We start from the raw sequence: 19,832 nt of genomic DNA, 5'->3' as shown, positions 1-19,832 counted from the left end.
AGGACACTCCTGACAATAGGTGAAAATGTCTAATGAAATGGCAAATGAGCAGAAGGGCAGAACTTGCGTGTTCACTTTAAATAATGTTGTCTTTCTCTCCCTCTTTCTCTCTTTTGACCATTTGATTGGTGGAGACAGAGAAGAACAGGAGCAAGAAGCTAACATTTATCAAGCACCGTAAGCAAGTCACTTAACCTCGTTTGTAGTATGGGCTTCATGGAAGGCTGCCAGATTTTGCAAACAAAGACACAGGATGTGCACTTAAATTTGAATTTGAGATGATGAGACGATTTTAACATAAGTGTGTCCAGTGCAATATTTGAGACATACTTATACTGAAAACCTTAATATAACCTGCCTCATAATAATCATGAGGGATAATAATTATTATTGCCCATAAAAATCATAAGAATAATCATGAAGACTGAATAACACAGAGAATGTAAAGTACTCATAGGTACCTGATGAGTAAGTGGCAACATCTTGTTTGACCTAGGTTTGTTCAAATATCACTTTTCTTCCTCTACACAGACTAGAAAATTGGCTATCATGGATTATTGACTCACAGTTTAATAAGTAAATTCACCTGAAAAACACCTGGCTCCCTCAGCATGTGGGGCTCTCTGCTCTTGCCTTGCCCCTAGAGAACTCGTTCTGTCCATAGAGCATCCATTGGTTCTCCTGTGAGATGTCTTGCCTGGCCAGAGGCAGCTTCCATGCAGGAAATGTAACTAGAGAAATGGCCCTTTCCATAAAGCCACCCCAACTTGTGAGCAGTTGGATGTACCCACGGAAAGAAGGGGAAAGGAGCGGAATCAGGAGGCCGGGCCATTAAGGCCAGAAAAGTCGATTCCTCATGAGGAGGGATAATAGAAGGGATAACAGGACAGTGGTTTCACAAAAAATAATAACTTGGCTGAGCAAGAGGAGAAAATGAGATGGGGAGGTAGTGGGAGGTGGAGGTTAGGAAGGGGAAAGGGCCTAAGAAGAGAACACAAGAAGAATGTTTGTGGGGAAATGTCAAGAGGGAAAGGCCTAATCAGAATATCTAGGCACATTACGTGATGCACTGTGAGGAGAAAAAAATGTTTTACAAAGGTCCTTGGGGCCGGGCGCAGTGGCTCATGCCTGTAATCCCAGCACTTTGGGAGGCTGAGGTGGGTGGATCACAAAGTCACGAGATCGAGACCAGCCTGACCAACATGGTGAAACCCCGTCTCTACTAAAAATAGAAAAATTAGCTGGGCGTTGTGGCGCGTGCCTGTAATCCCAGCTACTCGGGAGGCTGAGGCAGGAGAATTGCTTAAACCTGGGAAGCGGAGGTTGCAGTGAGCCAAGATTGTGCCACTGCACTCCAGCCTGGTGACAGAGCGAGACTCCATCTCAAAAAAAAAAAAAGGTCCTTGGACAAGCTTGGGATAGCTGTGAAGCAAAAGAGTTTGTCTCTGATGCCCTTTCCTCCTCCCCATCCAGAGGTGACACCAAGTCAGACCACCCTCCCTGTCCAGAACTCCCTCAATACCTCAAAGGCATTGTGCTAAGAGAAATACCCCCTTAACACCCCAGGCCTGGCCCAGATTCGGTACTTCTCCATTTACCTCTCCAAGGTGCCCCTTTGCAGACCCCAACCAGCTCATCTGACAAGCTAATCACAGCACCAGAACATTCTTTCTAGAGAAAATTCATGTTCTAATAACACCACTTGGAACAATCTCTTCCCCTCCTTAACCTGCACTTTCCTTTCCATTGTTGTCTAACTCATTATCTGCTCTAATTGGGAGAGAGGGATTTTCAGACAGAAGCGAGGGCTAGTGTACAGCACAGTAAAAATGGGATCTTTGTGTGTCTCTCCAAACACACTCTGTGGGCAGGGAATATAACAGGTGTGTAGGAGGTGTTCAATCATTTTGTGTTGGAATGAAATAATCCATTGATATGACCTGGTGGCTCTCCCAGTTTCAGAAAAGGTTATCCTATGATTGTATAGTGTTCTTATACAATCATTTCTGAAGGAACATCCACTGACATCTGGGACACTCAGTCATGTCATCAGCTTACCCCCACCCCACACCCCATTGCATAACGCTGTACTTTAGGAGCCATAAATAAAGAAAGTCCCCCTTCAGGCACTTGTGTTGAAGAAAATTCTGAAGATGACAAGTGGAACAATGTGCACATCTCCCAGGCGGAATGGTAGATTCCTGGTTCTATTATTACTACCAATATTGCGCAATGCCTTTGGGCAACTGGCAAAGCACTGGGTGGAATGAAAAGTTTAAATAGCAGACTCTCCGACCTCCAGCTCATGTCTGAAACTCCATGGCCTGCACTGGCCTGCCCACTGGAATGGAAAACACAAGGAGATACTCCCTACTTCCTTACCCCAAGCCCTGGGGACTCTGGCAAGCTTTCCTAGGAATGGAGGTTACCAAATCAACCATGTTTACTTTTGCTCACTCTTTCTTCTACCTTTTGATTATTCAGGTGTCAGTAAAAGGAAAGAGATGACAAGGGAAGCCTTTATCCATCCAAGGGGCTCCTGAATCCTGGTAGGTTCTGAGGATCTAACCTCAAGAACAAAGCATAAAGCTGGTGTTCTAATACAAAACAGTATCTCTCTAGTAGCACCTATTTGCCACCAAACATTATTTACAAGAAATAGTGAACACCCACCACCCCAGGAAAGGTAAGACTGATTAAAAAAAACCTTAGCAGAATCTGGGAGTTATTGGAATAGTGGGAAAGCAGATGCAGTTGGTCCAGGAGCCACAGTGAATGACCTATTCACACTCTGCCTCATGAAGGACAGGACCTCCATTCTCAGAAAGTCAGTAAGGAGAGAGTTCATTTCTTCTACACTCCTGCTCCTTGACTCAGAGACCCAGAGTACAGACCAATCTTAAAAACAATCTTAAAACTGACCAGCTATTCTCTACTACACAGGTGACATCTTTTGAGGTAACCAGAGTACAGTGTTACACACACACACACACACACACACACACACCCCATACCATATTTTTCAGAGACTGCAACTCTCAAGCACAGAGCAGGGCAAGATATGGAAGACAGTGAAGAGTGCTCATGTCAAGCGATCCCCTGCCTCCTCAAAGTCGGAGTGGAGTCAGTGTAAAAACAAACAAACAAAAAAGGCTATAAATCACTCAATTCACAGACTTCTATTCTGCAGCACTTCAGCTTTTCCAGAATAAGAGGAGCAGTTTCTAGAAATATTTGAAGAAAAAAATTTGACCCCTAACTATTAAACCAAGCCAAGTTATTGTTCATCGGTGGTAGGAGATGGAGACTCTTGAGGATTCAGAAAATACACCTCTCCTATATTATTTCTTTAAAAAATTGCAATATCGGCAGAGGTGGGCAGATCACTTGAGGCCAGGAGTTTGAGAACAGCCTGGGCAACATGGTGAAACCCTGTCTCTACTAAAAATACAAAAATTAGCTGGGCATGGTGGTGTGTGCTTATGTCCCAGTTACTCAGGAGGCTGAGGCAGGAGGATTGCTTGAGCCTGGGAGGCGGAGGTTGTAGAGAGCCAAGTGCACGCCACTGCAGTCCAGCCTGGGCAATGGGAGTGAAACCCTGTCTTAAAAAGACAAAAATTGCAATTTAATGAACTCCCATTCAAAGATGAATCAGAATTAAACATTTAAGAATGGGAAACTGTGGCATAAAAAAACTGGCAGCTCGGGTGTAAATCAGCCAAACACAGAGCTAAGTGTAAATAATTGTCATAAATAAAAGCAAATAGCAAAGTAATTTTTAAAAGATACATTATATAAAATTTGATGACAGTAATCCAAGCCTTAAAACCCAGATTATTCTCATAAAAGCCTGAAAACGAGAAGAAATAAGTGTTCTAGATTTGTTTTCTTACTAGCAGGGAGTCAAAAAATATTTCTTTACTCTTGTTTTTGATCATTAGAAAAACAGGTTAAAAAATATTTTTGGAAAAACTTAAAAGACAGACACTTATGAAAATACAAAGAAGTAAGCAAACGGTCTCCAGGGTCAGACTCTGTCACCAAATTCTATTATATTTCATCTCTGCCTTTACTAATAAGGGGCAGAAGGCTAAGGTTTATTTCTTCCCTCAAAGAGCTAAAACCTAAAATAGGAGAGAGAGATGGAAACACATGACAAAAATTCAGCTATATATATAAAGATATATGTATAAAGTTCTCCAGAAGGTTACCAAGAATTCATGGTGGGAGGGCGATGAGATTGCAGGGAGGGAGGTTGGGGAAGGCTCTCCTTCAGAACAATTTGGACACTTAAATTATTTATTTGTCTGTCTTTCCTAAAAGATTGTAAGTTCCGTGTGGACTGAGACCTTGTCTGATTCTCTAGAGTTTGTAAGTACAGACTAACGGATGATGGATGAATGGATGATGGATGGATGGAAGATGAATGGATGGATGATGATGGGTGGCTGGATAAATGGATGGATGAATAGATGATGGATGGATGAAGGATGAATGTATGGATAGACAATGAATGGCTGGATAAATGGATGGATGGATGGATGGATGGAGGAGGAATAGATGATGGATGGATGGAGGATGAATGGATAAATGAATGCTGGATGGGTGAAGGATGGATGGATGGATGGATGGATGGATGGATGGATGGATGCTGGATGGATGGATGCTGGACGGATGGATGCTGGACGAATGGCTGCTGGATGGATGGAAGAATGGATGAATGGATAGATGATGGATGGATGGATGGATGATGGATGGATAGATGAATGAACAGATGGATAAATGATGGATGGATGGATGAATGAATGGATAAATGGTGGATGGATAGATGAATAGATGCTAGATGAATGGAGGATGGATGGATGATAGAGGAATGGCTAGGTGATGGATGGATGGATGGGTGGAGAGATGGATGGATGGATAGATGGATGGATAGATGGTGGATGAGTGGATGGATAGATGATGGATGGATGGAGGATGGATAATGAATTGATAGAGGATGGATGGATAGACGGATGGAGGGAGGATGGACGGAGGGATGGAAGATGGGTGAATGGATGGATGGATGGATGGATGGATGGATGGATGGATATGCATGGACAATGGATGGATGGATGGATGAGTGGATGGATAGATGATGGATGTATGGATGGGTGGAGGATGGATAATGAATTGATGGAAGATGGATGGATAGATGGATGGAGGGTGGATGGATGGATGGAAGATGGGTGGATAGATGGATGGACAATGGATAGATGGATAGATGACGGATGGATGGATGGATTGGTGGAGGATGGATGGATGGCTGAATGAATGGATGATGGATGGAGGGAGGATGGATGAAGGATGGATGATGAATCGATGGATGATGGATGGATGATGGATGAATGAATAGATGGATAAATAGATAGATGGATAAATGGATAGATGGACAAATGACCCTTCCTTGCTTGATTCCCATTTCCCATAGAGATCCTAACTAATCCCACTTTAAGGTAATAAAACTTACCCTCCCAGTCAGTCCTTCGTCTGTAAGCCTCCCACCTTTTATCCCACAAGTTGGTAGCAAATTGCCAAGCCATTCCTGAGTGGTCAGGGGGAGGTGATGTTTTTGCCTAAATGCCTATCTCACCAAGAGGGAACGCCTGGTCCTGGGGAGCAGAAAGACCAAGACAGTATATTATTCTTTGTGACTCACAGTGCTAAAACAGGAGAGTAAGAAAGCATCCTTGCTCCTGTTCTTTCTTTCTTCCCAGTTTGAGAGCCCAGAAAGCTGATCTGTGGCATAAATGATGGATGAGGTCAGACTTTAGTTTGCAGGAAGAAAGAGGGGGGCAGACAGCCGGGTTATACCAACAATCTGCTAGCCGTCCTGACGTCATCCCTGTTGTCCTTTTTTTCCCCATTATTCTCCCTGGGGGAAAAAAATATGAAGATATTTTCTGGTGATAGAGCAGGGTGGAGGAAGAGTCGGGAATGTAGTCGTTTGCACTACTGGCCTAGTCAGAGTAGCCTTAAAATTTTTGCTTCTGGAGGACGGTCGTCATGGCAACCCCTGGACTCCTGGAGCAGGACCCCTTTCTGCCTTTGTCTGGAGTACAAAGTCCTTGTTCAGCTTTCCACAGGCTGCTGAAAAAACACACCCAGCCAGATAGACACAGACACAGATAGACAGGCTCTCACGTATACTTAAAAACATTTTGAATCTTATATCAAGACACAGGTTTCTTCCTACAGCTTATAATGATTCAGTTAATTGCAACCTTACCTGTCTGCTCCTCATGTTTCTCTCCACCTGTGGGAACAGGAGATTCTCTGATGCTGGCAGGGGACAGCCTTCCAGAGAGACCGCAGCACCACGAGGGCCTTTATGTGCATGTTTGTCCATCCTTGAAACACAGCACTCACCACAGCTATGGTTCCTAATTAGAGTGAGGGGACTTCTCCCGGAAAGGGCAGGTGGGGAGCACAGCCCCGAGTGAGTTGAGAGGACTGAGGGTAAGGTTGTGACAGAGAGTGTTTCGTGGCTTCCCAGCTGTTGTTGTCAAACCTGCTGCTGACAGGAGCCAGCCTGCCCTTTACTTGGGGACCCAGACCCCCCACACCCAGACAGGAAAGAAACCAAGGCCTCCTGAGTCAAAGTGCCCACCATGGCAATCCAAAACTCCAGGAGGAAAATGAAGGCTTTCCAGATTGACTTACAAGGGCAAACTCATCAAGGGCACCTGCTGGGAGCTCGACTTAGGTTTCTTCTCTGCACCTGGCTTCAGGCCAGAGCCGTGAGGAAGCTCTGAAGAGCCCTCATCCCTCAGTCTCAGCTTCTCCCCGTCACTGTTCTAGGCCACAGATTGCAGAGAACACCTCAGGGTACAAACCATAGGAAGGTGAACTAGAAGGGCCAGGTGAGGAAATAAGTGCAGACAGGTTAAGTGACTCATCCAAATATGCACAGCTAGTCGACAGCAGAGCCCAGACTGAATGCCAGGACTCCTGGAGGCTAAGTAGATCATGAGGAACATAGCAATTGCTCAAGGAAAAGGAAAATGCTAGAACGCACAGGGGACCAACTGAGACACTGAAAACCAGGCACCAAGACCCATTGGAATCTAATGAGATTAATTTTAGGTAATAATATAATACTGACCATACTTTACTGTGAATATACACTATGCCAGGCACTTTACTGCATACTGCACATACATTATTTCGCTGTGACAAGGATGGTTATCTCCGCTTAACAGATGGAGAAACTGAGGCTGGAAGAATATAAATAACTTACCCAAGACCACATGAATAATGAGGGGAAATGCCAAGATTATCCCCAGCCCTTCTGCCCCCAAAGTTCAGGCCTTGACTTGTTATGATACTGACTTTCATCAAAAGGAGGGCCGTGATTCATGCCTGTAATCCCAGCACTTTGGGAGGCCAAGGTGGGTGAATCTCTTAGGCCCAGCAGTTCAAGACCAGCCTGGGCAACATAGCAAAACCCTGTCTCTACAAAAAATACAAAAAATGGATGGATGTGGTGGCTCATGCCTGTAGTCTCAGCTTCTCAGGAGGCTGAGGTGGGAGGATCACTTGAGCCTCGGAGTTGGAGGCTACAGTGAGCCATGATCATGCCACTGCACTCCAGCCTGGGCCACAGAGTGAGACCCTGTCTCAGAAGAAAAAAAAAAAAAGGAGGGACAATGAGCTGAATGTCCTCATTGATCTCATTTCTTTTAGGTTGCCCATATGTTCAGGCCCTAGACTAAGACATCTTCTAGATGAAAGTTAAGACAAAAAGTAGAAACCTCCCTGAGAGAAATCAACTCATGAATGGGTTGGTTGGGTTACATGTGGGTGGTAGAGATGCTTTTTTTGGGTCAAGCTTGGGCTTATGTGTGTGTTTGCCGTGTTGAACACCAAGACTCTGTGTCTTGACATTTGACATTTGACGTAGAACCAGGATCCTCTTGGTAGGCCAGGCCAGCAAAACAGGGCCTATTTTTTCTAAACATTAGAAACCAAAAGATTTAGTAAAGTTGGTCAGACATTGATGCTGCACACTAAGACCTATCTGAACAATTGACAGGGCTGGATTCCAGAAGGTTTAATTGGTAAGGGGATGTAGGGGAAAATCCAAGATCCTTCCTAGGGAATGGTGCTGTGTTAATTCACTCCTAGAAGCCCCTACCTATTACCCTCAGAACAAATCCTTGGCTTGCTTGCTGCCTGGAAGAGAAATCATGCAGGCGTTTCAGAGCATTAAGGAAGTTATTTCTTCCTTATGTTCACTCCGAGGTCAAGGACAAGAATGCTAGCTTTGGCGTTGGGAGGACCTCAGTTCAGTTCCCAGCCTGAACTCAAGTCTTGCACTGCAGTATAAAACAAGTGTTTTACTTTTCACTTCATCACATTATTGGATCTGATTATGTGGATAATCAGGGCTGCTCCAGAGCGCATTTGCAGGGCAGTCTACGCAGTAAGCCATACATGGCAGCTCTGCTAAACCGGCACAACAGACGGTGGTGTGAAGTCCACCCAGCAAAGCTCCCTCTCTTTCCCCATTCTCCATTCTGTTCCAGCACAATGCAGGAACTGTATGGAATTCATCCCCTCTAAGCCAGGCCCTCTGCTGGGTGCTAGGAATAGAGCTACAATGAAGTCAAGATTCCTGCTGCCCAGAGACTTCCACTCTAATAAAAGAGACACAGGCAAGTAAACATAATCTCAGTGAGGTATGAGGCATGCCATCAGAGGTATGTAGAAGAATGGAAACTGCACAGAGGAGTGTGAAATTAGTTGTCTTAGAGAGGAGTAAAAAGACTTGCAGAGAAGTGATACGCAAACCAAGTTTTGGAGGATGAACAGAAACAGTGAAAATGATAGAGTGAGCAGAGGGGAAGAGCTCATGGAAAGGGATAGAGTACGAATCAGAGGATCCCCGGGCTCTTTCAGGAATGTGACTACTCACTCATTATGTTACCAGCACAGCTCACCAACTTGGACATATGGAGGAACAGCTCCTGTCGCCTGCTCCCTGCTTGTGCCTCCATGGGTCTCTGACCCCCTTAGCTTAGGCCTCCTGCTCCTAATTCTGGCCTCCAGGCCCGTGGCCCCAGTAACATGCTTTGGATCCATTTCCCTGGCCTTGACCTTCTGGACTCTTTTGGGCATAATCCACTCTATGATCTGCAACTGTGAATGAGAGACTCTCGTCCTTCCACCTTGCCCTGTGGTGTCCCAAAGGCCAGGCCAGCCCAGCTTCTCCAACAGCGACCAGATGCATACAAGGATCTATAAGTGTCTCATGGAGCTAGACTACCACACATGAGTGGCAGTAAATGTGGTTCCAGAAGCAGACAGGACACCAATCCGATTCCGGCTAAGGAGTCCTGCAGACATGGGGAGCCACTGAAGGGCCTGATGCTGGGGACTGGCAAATTCTGAGTTGCTTTCCCAGGGGCTGTTCCAGAGGAGACAGGGTGGATGTATTGGAGAGAGTAGTACTAGGAGCAAAGAAAAAAAAATGCATGGAAGGCCATTGCACTAGTTGAGCAAGACTTTGAGTAGGAGACAAAGTCAGGCTTCCCTGCCTTTCGTGGCTAAGACAATCACGGACCTCCCTGAAGGCAGGGGCAGGACAGACCTGAGGTCCCCCTCACTCTCTCTCGTGATTCTGATTGTTATTGAAAGCTGCCTCCTACCACATCACTATCATCATTCCTCCCCCGATTCTCTACCTCCTCCTTCTTTTCCTCCTCCACTTCCTCCTCCTCTTCTTCCTCCTCTCTTCTCTCTCCCTCCCTCTGTCCCTGCTTCTTCTTCCTCCTTATCCTCCTTCATCTTCTTTCTCTCTCCCTAAAGCAATATGCCTTGCCTCCTGCCTCTAGCTCAAGCTGCCAGACAAGACAAAATGGAAAAGTAAGACAGAAAAGGAAGTCTGAACTATAAAAAGCCAGCTGAAGAGCAATCAGCACATGTCTGGGAGAGGCAGACGTGACAGGAGGAGCTCGGCCTTGCCACTGTCAATCAGAGGCTCCTGAGTAAGGAGACCTCACAAAGGTTTGGGCCTTTAGGAGTCTGGAAACCCTGGGGTGCTCAACAACAACAACAACAAAAAAAAAAAAAAAGAAAAACTTTTGTCATGGATTTCGTCACCTAGGATCCTGGAGGAGGAAATCACAGCTCTCCCCAGCGATCCTGCCAGGCAGATGGTGGGAAATAGAGATCCATTGAATAGCACCCACAGGCTCATGTTCCAGCTTCCCTTGTGACCACCTGCCACCTTCACTGTGGCCCAGAACCATCTTCAGTGACTCTCCACAGGTCACAGCAACCTGTTTACAGACAGCTAGAATTCTCAGGCACTTTTAGGACAGGGGACTCGGGATGGTTCCAAGCAGACAGCAAAGTCTTCTCTAAGAGAAGCCGCTCCTCCCGATCTATTTTTGCCGATGTAAACACTTGCCAAGGAAACAAGGCATGTGGGCATGCGCGGGCCCTGCAGGCCCTCGGGTTGCTGCAAAAGGCAACTGCAAAGTCACATGTCATAACAGTGGAAAGTACATATGCAACTATTCTTAGCCCTGGAATGTATACACTGTCTCCCTGCCCAGCAGTCCTTGCACAAAGCTCTAGAAAACTATGAAAGTGCCTTCAGCATAAACAAATCCAGAAATCTCCCAGGACAAATCATTTGCCAACTGAAAGAAAGGCCTGGGGTTTATGGTTTCCCTCGGAGCTAGAGGTAGAAACTCTCCGGGGGGACAAGTCAGACCAGGCATCAGTGGATGTCACTGCAGCAAAACAAGGTAAGTGTCCCTCATGCTTATTTCTTCTGCAAGCAGACAGCCAGGTGTCATCCAATAAACCAGCGGATTGTTTGGTCTTTCCTTTTATTTATTCCATCTTTAAAACAAGACTCAATGAATCATATTTAAACATATGTATCAAAGGTCCATTTTCTTCCCTCATTTCTGTCCAGTGACCAGAGGGCCACACCTCCAGAGTATCATCCTTGGAGAATGATTGACACCCAGAAAGAGATGTTTAGACATCTGTTACTCAATAACAGATATGCCAGCGATCTGGAAAAAGGCTCGTGAACTTCTGCTGGTCAAATGCATGGACTGTTATCTTGCTTCAGACTAACATTTCAGCTTCCGATAACAGAGTAACTTCCAACAACTTTAGTTTATTTGTTTGGTTGTTTCTCTCAGATTAACTGAAGATACTATTTGCCTATTACTTTTGAAAATAACCATAACCCGAAAGGGCTCAGGTCTGAGATGTATGTGGCCTTCCTTTCCAATCTTCCCTACACAATATCCATGGTGACATCCACAAACATCATGGGGAATGGAACAGGAGCACTGGTCTTGGAGTCCCCGCAGCTGAACCCTCCAGCACACGCAGCTGAGAAAGACTTGACTCTTGCTGACTCTGGGGGCTTCCTTCCCTCTTTGTAGGATGGACGAGGAGTCACCAGATGGGCTGCTCTTCAAAGACCATGACTTCTCTTCTGACTTGTTGAGGCAGCTCAACAGTTTAAGGCAAAGCAGGATCCTGACTGATGTGAGCATCTGTGCCGGTGCCCGGGAGATCCCCTGCCACCGCAACGTGCTGGCCTCTAGCAGCCCCTACTTCAGGGCTATGTTCTGCAGCAGCTTCCGGGAGAAGAGTGAAGCCAAAGTGCAGCTGAAAGGCATTGATCCCCCAACCCTGGACCAGATCGTCTGCTACGTGTACACGGGGGAGGCACGCATCGCCGCTGACAATGTCCTCCCCATGATGGAGGCCGCCTCCATGCTGCAGTTCCCCAAGCTGTTTGAGGCCTGCTCCTCATACTTGCAGAGCCAGCTGGCCCCCAGCAACTGCCTGGGCATGATCAGACTCTCAGAAATCTTAAGCTGTGAGACCCTAAAGAAGAAAGCCAGGGAGGTGGCACTGACGTCCTTCCCAGAGGTGGCCGCGTCGGCCGACCTGAAGGAGCTCTGCGCCTTGGAGTTGAGAGACTATCTCGGAGATGATGGGCTCTGTGGGGAGGAGGAAAAGGTGTTTGAGGCCCTCATGGTTTGGATCAAGCATGACCTCCAGGCCCGGAAGCGATACATGCAGGAACTGTTCAAGCAGGTCAGGCTGCAGTACATCCACCCGGCCTTCTTCCACCACTTCATTGCCAACGATGCCCTCCTGCAGTCCTCGCCTGCATGCCAGATCATCTTGGAGACCGCCAGGAGACAGATGTTCTCTTTGTGTGGCACCAGCGCCCCAGACTGCAAACTCCTGTTGCATGTCCCTCCAAGAAACTCTTACCAAGATTTCCTCATCCTCTTGGGCGGACGGAAGGACAGCCAGCAGACCACCAGGGACGTCCTACTGTACAGCAAACAGACCGGCCAATGGCAGAGCCTTGCCAAACTCCCGACACGGCTGTACAAGGCCTCTGCCGTCACCTTGCACCGCAGCGTCTATGTGCTGGGGGGCATGGCTGTCAGCTCAGGGAGAAGCCTGGTCAGTCACAATGTCTACATCTTCTCCCTGAAACTCAATCAGTGGAGGCTGGGGGAGCCCATGCTGGTGGCCCGCTACTCCCACAGAAGCACTGCCCATAAGAACTTCATCTTCTCCATCGGAGGGATTGGAGAAGGGCAGGAGCTCATGGGCTCCATGGAAAGGTATGACAGCATCTGCAATGTCTGGGAGAGTATGGCCAACATGCCCGTGGGGGTGCTCCACCCTGCAGTCGCCGTGAAAGACCAAAGACTGTATCTCTTTGGAGGAGAGGACATCATGCAGAACCCTGTGCGCCTTATCCAGGTAAATGGCCGGTTCTTCCCATCACGTAACTGCATGAGTATGTGTGCATGGACACACCCACACCTGCATGCACACACATGCACATGCATACATACATACCAACAAACACACATATGCACATAAATACATATATGCACACATATACACAAATACACATATGCATACATGCATGCACACATATATGCAGAAATGTATATTCATGCATACATGCATACACATTATGCACACATATATGCACATACCAACATGCATACATGTGCACGTGCATACACATATACAATTCATGCATACGTACACACATGTACATATATCTACACATACATAGACACATTTATACATATGCACAAACACAAATACATACATGCATACATGCACACACGTGCACTCGTGTACACATATACAAACACTTGTCATTTGCAAGGAAGGAAGAGAGGAAGGGAGGGAGGGAAGAAGGATTTTCAGCAAGATATTTTTCAATTTATGAATTCTTTTTGTGCAAGAATAATACATACAAAGGATATCAAATACCATCCCTATGCACAGAGTTTATCTTCATTTGATGAGAAAAAAATATATCTAAAAATTCAAGTTATTATAGAGCGTATTGAATGTCAGATAGTGAAGTCCCATAGGAATTTAGCAGATGCTTCTAACTCAAGTCAGTAAGGCCTTAAAAGAAGATTCCCAAGCCTTGGTCCACACCTCTGTGACCAAATCCCCTGGAACCTGACCTCACATCACTGAATCAAAATATCTTTATGTGAGATCCTAAAATGTATGGTTTACAAAAGTCCCCAGGAGACTCTAAGGTGTAGCCAGGTTGGGAAACCCCTACTTTTAATGATTGGCAGACATTAATTTCACTAACAAGCTGTCTGAGAAGTATGATCAATAAAGGCCACATTTCAGAATATTATGTGTTTTCCAACTTTATGCAAGTTCCTGGTAAGCTCTGCAGAACGTGAATATTGAGCCTGCCTTTACAGATAATCAGAAGCACCCACGAGATGTACTTTGCTCATTTATGAGAGTTATGTTGAACACCAACCACTGTGAAGGGCCTGGAGACCCAGCAATTTACACATAACCCTCAGTTGCAATTCAGATGCTGAAGAGAGGGGTGCTCTAAGAGCACAGGCGGGATGCCCTAAACCAGTCTAGAGCAAGCTTGCCCAACACGCATGCAGCCCAAGACAGCTTTGAATGTGGCCCAACACAAATTCATAAACTTTAAAACATGATGAGATTTTTTTTTTTGCGATTCTTTTAGCTCATCAGCTATCATTAGTGTTAGTGTGCTTTGTATGTGACCCAAGACAACTCTTCTTCCAATGTGGCCCAGGGAAGCCAAAAGACTGGACACCGCTGGTCTAGAGAGAATCAGAGAGAGTGCCAGGGTTAAGGGAATGTTGGAGCAAACCCTGTGAAGTTGGCTGAAGAGGTCTTGAGCAGAGAGGCAGGAGAGAAGAGAGGAAGATGGGAATGGAGAATAAAAGAGGAGGGAGAGGGGTGGGGTGGGTGCTAAGAAAGCACGTAAGGGAAGATCCGACTTAGAGGGAGATGCAGGAAGCTCCTGCACCTCCTGAAGCCGGAATCAGAGTTCTCTCTTGAGGGAGGGGGAGTGGTCCTGGGTAAGGGAGCAGCTCATAAGAAGGCTCTGAAGCACAAACAGGTGCAGCCCATGGCCTTGGGCAGCCGAAAGCAGGACAATGAAGTTGCAAGACAGAGCAAAGAGGAGAAGGGCAGTGTGCTGAGGGGTGGCTAGGGGCGGGTGTCAGTCCTCATGTGATCTCCATCAGCCCCCTTCTCAGGCTACCGGGAGCAACCTCCTCCACCCACATCGCAGCCCGTGAGCCCCTTCTAGAAAAATCCTGGAACCTTCTTGAGGGATGGATATTTGTGGAGATGAGGCTGGCCCGGCTGGGCTTTCTAGGCCTTGTCAAGGAATTGGGATTAGCCTGAGAGGAACAGAACTTCATTGAAGGCTTTCAAGAAAGGTGGACGAGGTAAAACACAATTCACATTTTTAGAAGTTCCATCTGGATTGGAGGGGGCCTGAGTGGACCAAGGGGAGAATTGGGAGACTCTTCTAGAGTTCCAGGCAAGGGTGCTGATGGCTTGGGCTTGGTCAGTTCCAGTGAAGATTTTTTTCTTGCCTTCACTTCTCCAGCCATTATTTTCAGCTCCTCCCTGACCATCCAGGCAGATTCCGAGTCTTTCTAGAATCACTGTTCTAAATCCCACTCCTCTACTTGAACTGGGGTAGACATTCTGCTCCCCTCCAGGCCCTGACCACACCATACAGGTAACAAAGTGCTTCCATGTCAAGCTGGAGCCCCTCTTTCTTTTCTATTTTTCAAAACAGAGTCCACAAATACGCTCATTATTTCACATTGCAAAACAGCCATTGACCTTCTGAGAATAAAACACAAAGTTTAAGCTTCAAGCTAGCATATCAAGAAATGTATAATACCATCAAACAAGACATTGCCAAGCCAAGAAAATATTAAACCTCTGAGGGATCCTTTTGCATTTCAGGATTAAGAAGAGAGAGAAGGGGAAAAGTATTCATTTGGATGCTTTTCTTATCTACTTTGCACTAGCTTTGAAATAGACATTCTACTCGTTCGAATATAGTTTAAAATGAACGCCTGGAGTCGCTTGATGGAGCAGGTTGGATTTTCAGGCACTGGTTGAGAGTTTTCTTCATAGGCTTGTTCATCTGTGTATATGCGTTCTTTTCAGAACTACCCTGCCATGGTGTTATGATGCAAATTGCACTGTACCTGTACCTTTCCACCCAGCCTTCTCTCTACCTGTTTCTGGATGGGATTAAGCAAATCCTTTACCATAACAAAATATCGCTTCCTTCACTGGTCAAAGATCATCCTTTGTTATCCTTGCCCCAGCCTCTTTGGGGTATTATGAGCATAGTGGGCAAATGTTTAATCTATTTTTAAAGCCATACCCAAAGCTGAAGGAGAACAGAAAGGCCAGGAGGCAATTATTCATTCAAGTAAAATGCAACCAGTGTTTGCTTTTCTTCCAAGGATCCCACTTTCCAGAGAGTTTGCCACTTACATATTTTCCGATGAAACAGCCATTGTGACCTTCCCTTCCTCTAGCACTTGGCCTCTTCCAGGATTCACTGACTTCTTGAAGGACAGACAGAGACCTCACGAGGTCTCCAGTCTCAAAAGCCTTCATCAGCAAAGGCCACAGTTTCATGGCTCCAGGCAGAGCCATGAGTGTGGTGGTGAAGAGCATGGACTCTGAGCTTGGTCAGACCAGCTCTCCCACTCACTGTAGTTGTATGACCCTGGGCATGTCATTTGACCTCTCAGAGCCTCAATGGTCTAAACTGAAAGATGGAAGAAATAATAATACCTACCTCATAGGATGGTTATGAAGATCAAATTTAGTAAACTGATTTTTTAGACATCTTTAATAATGCTGGTAATCTTACTTTATTTTATTTTATTTTTTGAAAAGGAGTTTGGCTCCGTCACCCAGGCTAGAGTGCAGTGGTGCGATCTGAACTCACTGCAACCTCCACCTCCAGGGCTTTAGTGGTCCTCCCACCTCAGCCTCCTGAGTAGCTGGAACTACAGGCATGCACCACCACACACAGCTAATTTTTTTTGTATTTTTAGTAGAGATGGGGTTTCACCACGTTGGCCAGACTGGTCTCAAACTCCTGACCTCTGTGATCCACCCACCTTGGCCTCCCAAACTGCTGAGATTACAGGCGTGAGCCACCGCACCCGGCCTCATAATTTTATTTTATAGGAAAAGATTTTCTAGCAAAGAATACTATGCCATTTTCCTCTGTAGATAAATGTTCTTGTTCCTTCTTTGCTTATATGAAATTCATCCTATATCTCTTGTGCTAAATTTTGCCCATAATGAACGAATTTACATTTGATATTTAGATTTAACACTGAGGACACTCACAGGAGAACATGTTTCGGGGGTGTTGATTTGATACAGCGTTTCAAAGCATGGCAAAAGAGCCTGCTCCCTTCGCTTTGGTCTTTCTCCCCTTTCTCTGCTGCATTTTTCTAGGACTGTAATGACTTTCAGGCATGAACTGTTCAAAAGCCTTCCTCACTTAGCCTCAGATTTATTCTTGGCTCTGTGACCTTCTTGGATAAACCAGAACATTTAGAAATTTAAACATGAGCTAGAAATAAAAAATGATTGGAAAATCATTGGTTTTCTGAATACCTAAGTTTCTTCATTTCTCATTAAAAGAAAAACATGTTGCAAGCAAGGTAAGTAAAACACATATTACAATGCAAAACTCTTGGTCTATTCCATAGAATTACAGCCACTGAGTTCCTGGGGTCACAATAAGATCGATTTTTAATAATACAATCCTTCCTGTTTTTCAATACTGTTTTGTTTATTAACAATAGCTACATTTTTAAAACTGGAAAAAAGTAGGAAGAAAAATCTCACTCCTAGTTCACCCTCTTAATTACTACTTCCGTCTTTTTTTAGGAATATTTCACTTTAAAATGAAATGCCATGATTCTCTCTCTCCCTCAGGTTTATCACATTTCCAGAAACTCGTGGTTCAAAATGGAGACAAGAATGATCAAGAACGTGTGTGCCCCTGCAGTGGTGCTTGGGGAGCGGATTGTCATTGTGGGAGGTGAGTCTGAACAGAGGATCACTGGGTGTGACACAAACTTGGCACCTTCTATGGAAAAAAGGTCACTCATAGACAGATGTTATTCTACAAGACTGTCTTTTCAAAAGCACATCCAACCAACCAGAAGAGTGTGGAGAATCTGACAAAACTCTTTCCTCATGCAGAAGTTTTTCCCTGTCTTTATCTGTAAACAAGGGATGAAATAATACCTATCTCACAGAGCTGTTGTGATAATTAATGTACTTGTGTATCTAAAGCACTTAGCACTATCCCAGATACATGGTAAATAAAAAATGTTTGCTTCTGCTTACAATATTAGCTACTAATAGTTTGTTTCTCTGTAATCAGATCATAGTGTCATGGTTAAGAGGACTGGTATTGGGGTCAGATAGACCCGGGCTCAAATCCTGGCTCTGTCACTAACTGGCTATATACTTTTAAGCAAGTTAAACATCTTTCTGTGCCTCAGTTTGTCCATCCATAAAATGAGGATCCTAAAAGTAACTACCAGATGGGGCTGTTGTGGGGAACCCACTTCTGAGTTTCCAAAGGATTGTCATAGTTCTTGAGTGGGCATTTGAGACAGGAAGAGGCCAATGAGGCTGAGAAAGTTACAGGAATCAGGAGGCCACTCTCAATCTAAGAATGGCTTATATGCTGCCTTAACTTGGGGTGAAGGTCAGAGTCAGACAGATCTGCGTGCCAGCCCCCACTCTGCCACAAAGCAGGCCTTGGCAGGTTAGCTCAACATCCCACGCCCTAGTTCAGAGCCTCAGCCTCAGCCTTAGGCAGTGGCAGGAGTCAGACGCGTCCCAGGACTGCTGACCTCCAGTCCCAGATGAGCAACGCTGAGCTTGCCCATGTGTCATTTGGTTTTCAGGTTACACAAGGAGGATTCTTGCTTATGACCCTCAATCCAACAAATTTGTCAAATGTGCGGACATGAAAGACCGGAGGATGCACCATGGGGCCACGGTGATGGGAAACAAACTCTACGTGACTGGCGGGCGGCGGCTGACCACGGACTGCAACATTGAGGACTCCGCCTCCTTCGATTGCTACGACCCCGAGACAGACACCTGGACATCCCAGGGACAGCTGCCACACAAGCTCTTTGACCACGCCTGCCTCACTCTCCAGTGCATACCCCGCACGTCTGCCCTCCCATGAGGTCGACAAGAAACCTTCTGCCCTAGTCAAAATGCCTTCTGTTGCCAGGGACACAAACCTGGCTCCAAAGGGCTTAACCCTTAAAAGCTGCAGGGAGAGCTCACAAGACTAAGGTACCAGAGTTGGGAGGCCTGGAACTAGGCATTGCATTGCCAGAACTCTCTCTCTCCTTCCCTGCCTCTTTCTCTCTCTCCCCCACCTCCGTCTGTCTCTGTCTCTCCCCCTTCTTTCTTTCTCTCTCCCCTATCTCTGTCTGTCTCTGTCTCTGTCTCTCTCTCTCCCTTTTTTTTTGTTTTTTGTTTTTTTGTTTTTTGTTTTTTGAGATGGAGTTTCACTCTGTAGCCCAGGCTGGAGTGCAGTGGTGCTATCTCAGCTCACTGAAACCCCCACCTCCCAAGTTCATGCAATTCTCACGCCTTAGCCTCCTGAGTAGCTGGGATTATAGGCATGTGCCACCAAGTCCAGCTAATTTTTGCGTTTTAGTAAAGACAGGGTTTCACTCTGTTGGCCAGGCTGGTTACGAAATCCTGGTCTCAAGTGATCCGCCGGCCTCAGCCTCCCAGATGCTGAGATTACAGGTGTGAGCCATTGCGCCTGGCCCGTCTCCTTTCTGTCTCAGTTTCTCTGCCTCTCTTCTCTCTCTCTGAGTCTGTCTGTCTCCCCCTCTCTGCTTCTCTCTCTTCTCTGTCTCTCTGGCTCTCTCTGCCCCTCTCTCTCTCTCTCTCTCTCAGTCTCCCCACTCTCTTCCTCTCTCTCCCTAGGTTTTCCTCTCTCTAGCAATCTTCTTCATTTACCCACATAGTGTGTAGACAATGACAAATGATAAACCCAGACTCATTTTCCAGCTTTATATATACAGGAGAGAACTTTGCCATTATCCATACATTAAACCTAAAATACAATGCGTATGGGCCTTTTTTGAATTTCATGTCTACCTCTTGAGCCAATCACTGTTTCCAGGACTGGCTAGTCCTGGACCACACCCCCACAGACAGAGGTGGGGTTACCTGTTGTCACTGACAGCCTATCCAAACTGCATGTAATGGGTTAGAAGCATTTCCCCAAAGAGAGAAGTCCAGACAAAAACCACATCTGCCCAGGACACCACTGAAATCTGGAACAAGAGGGCTGAGAGACCCCAGAGGATTCCTGGAACTGCTTGGTCCAGGTGGCAGCGTGAGAAATTGGCCCTGACCTTGCT

At 46.0% G+C, this 19,832-nt stretch overlaps 1 protein-coding gene across 1 annotated transcript; it reads left to right on the top strand.

Annotated features, from left to right (window-relative positions):
• Positions 1 to 10,580: 10,580 nt before the first annotated feature.
• On the top strand, positions 10,581 to 19,537 carry KLHL38 (kelch like family member 38). Its single transcript, XM_055284858.2, has 4 exons — positions 10,581 to 10,796; positions 11,454 to 12,804; positions 17,356 to 17,461; positions 18,342 to 19,537. The coding sequence occupies exons 1-4, from the start codon at positions 10,711 to 10,713 to the stop codon at positions 18,629 to 18,631; spliced, it is 1,833 nt and encodes a 610-aa protein (XP_055140833.1). The 5' UTR covers positions 10,581 to 10,710; the 3' UTR covers positions 18,632 to 19,537.
• Positions 19,538 to 19,832: the final 295 nt, after the last annotated feature.

This window comes from Symphalangus syndactylus, chromosome 7, assembly GCF_028878055.3.
Source record: "Symphalangus syndactylus isolate Jambi chromosome 7, NHGRI_mSymSyn1-v2.1_pri, whole genome shotgun sequence".
NCBI lineage: Eukaryota > Metazoa > Chordata > Mammalia > Primates > Hylobatidae > Symphalangus > Symphalangus syndactylus.
Note: the sequence above shows the minus strand (reverse complement) of the source record. Positions and strands in the feature narration are given on the sequence as shown.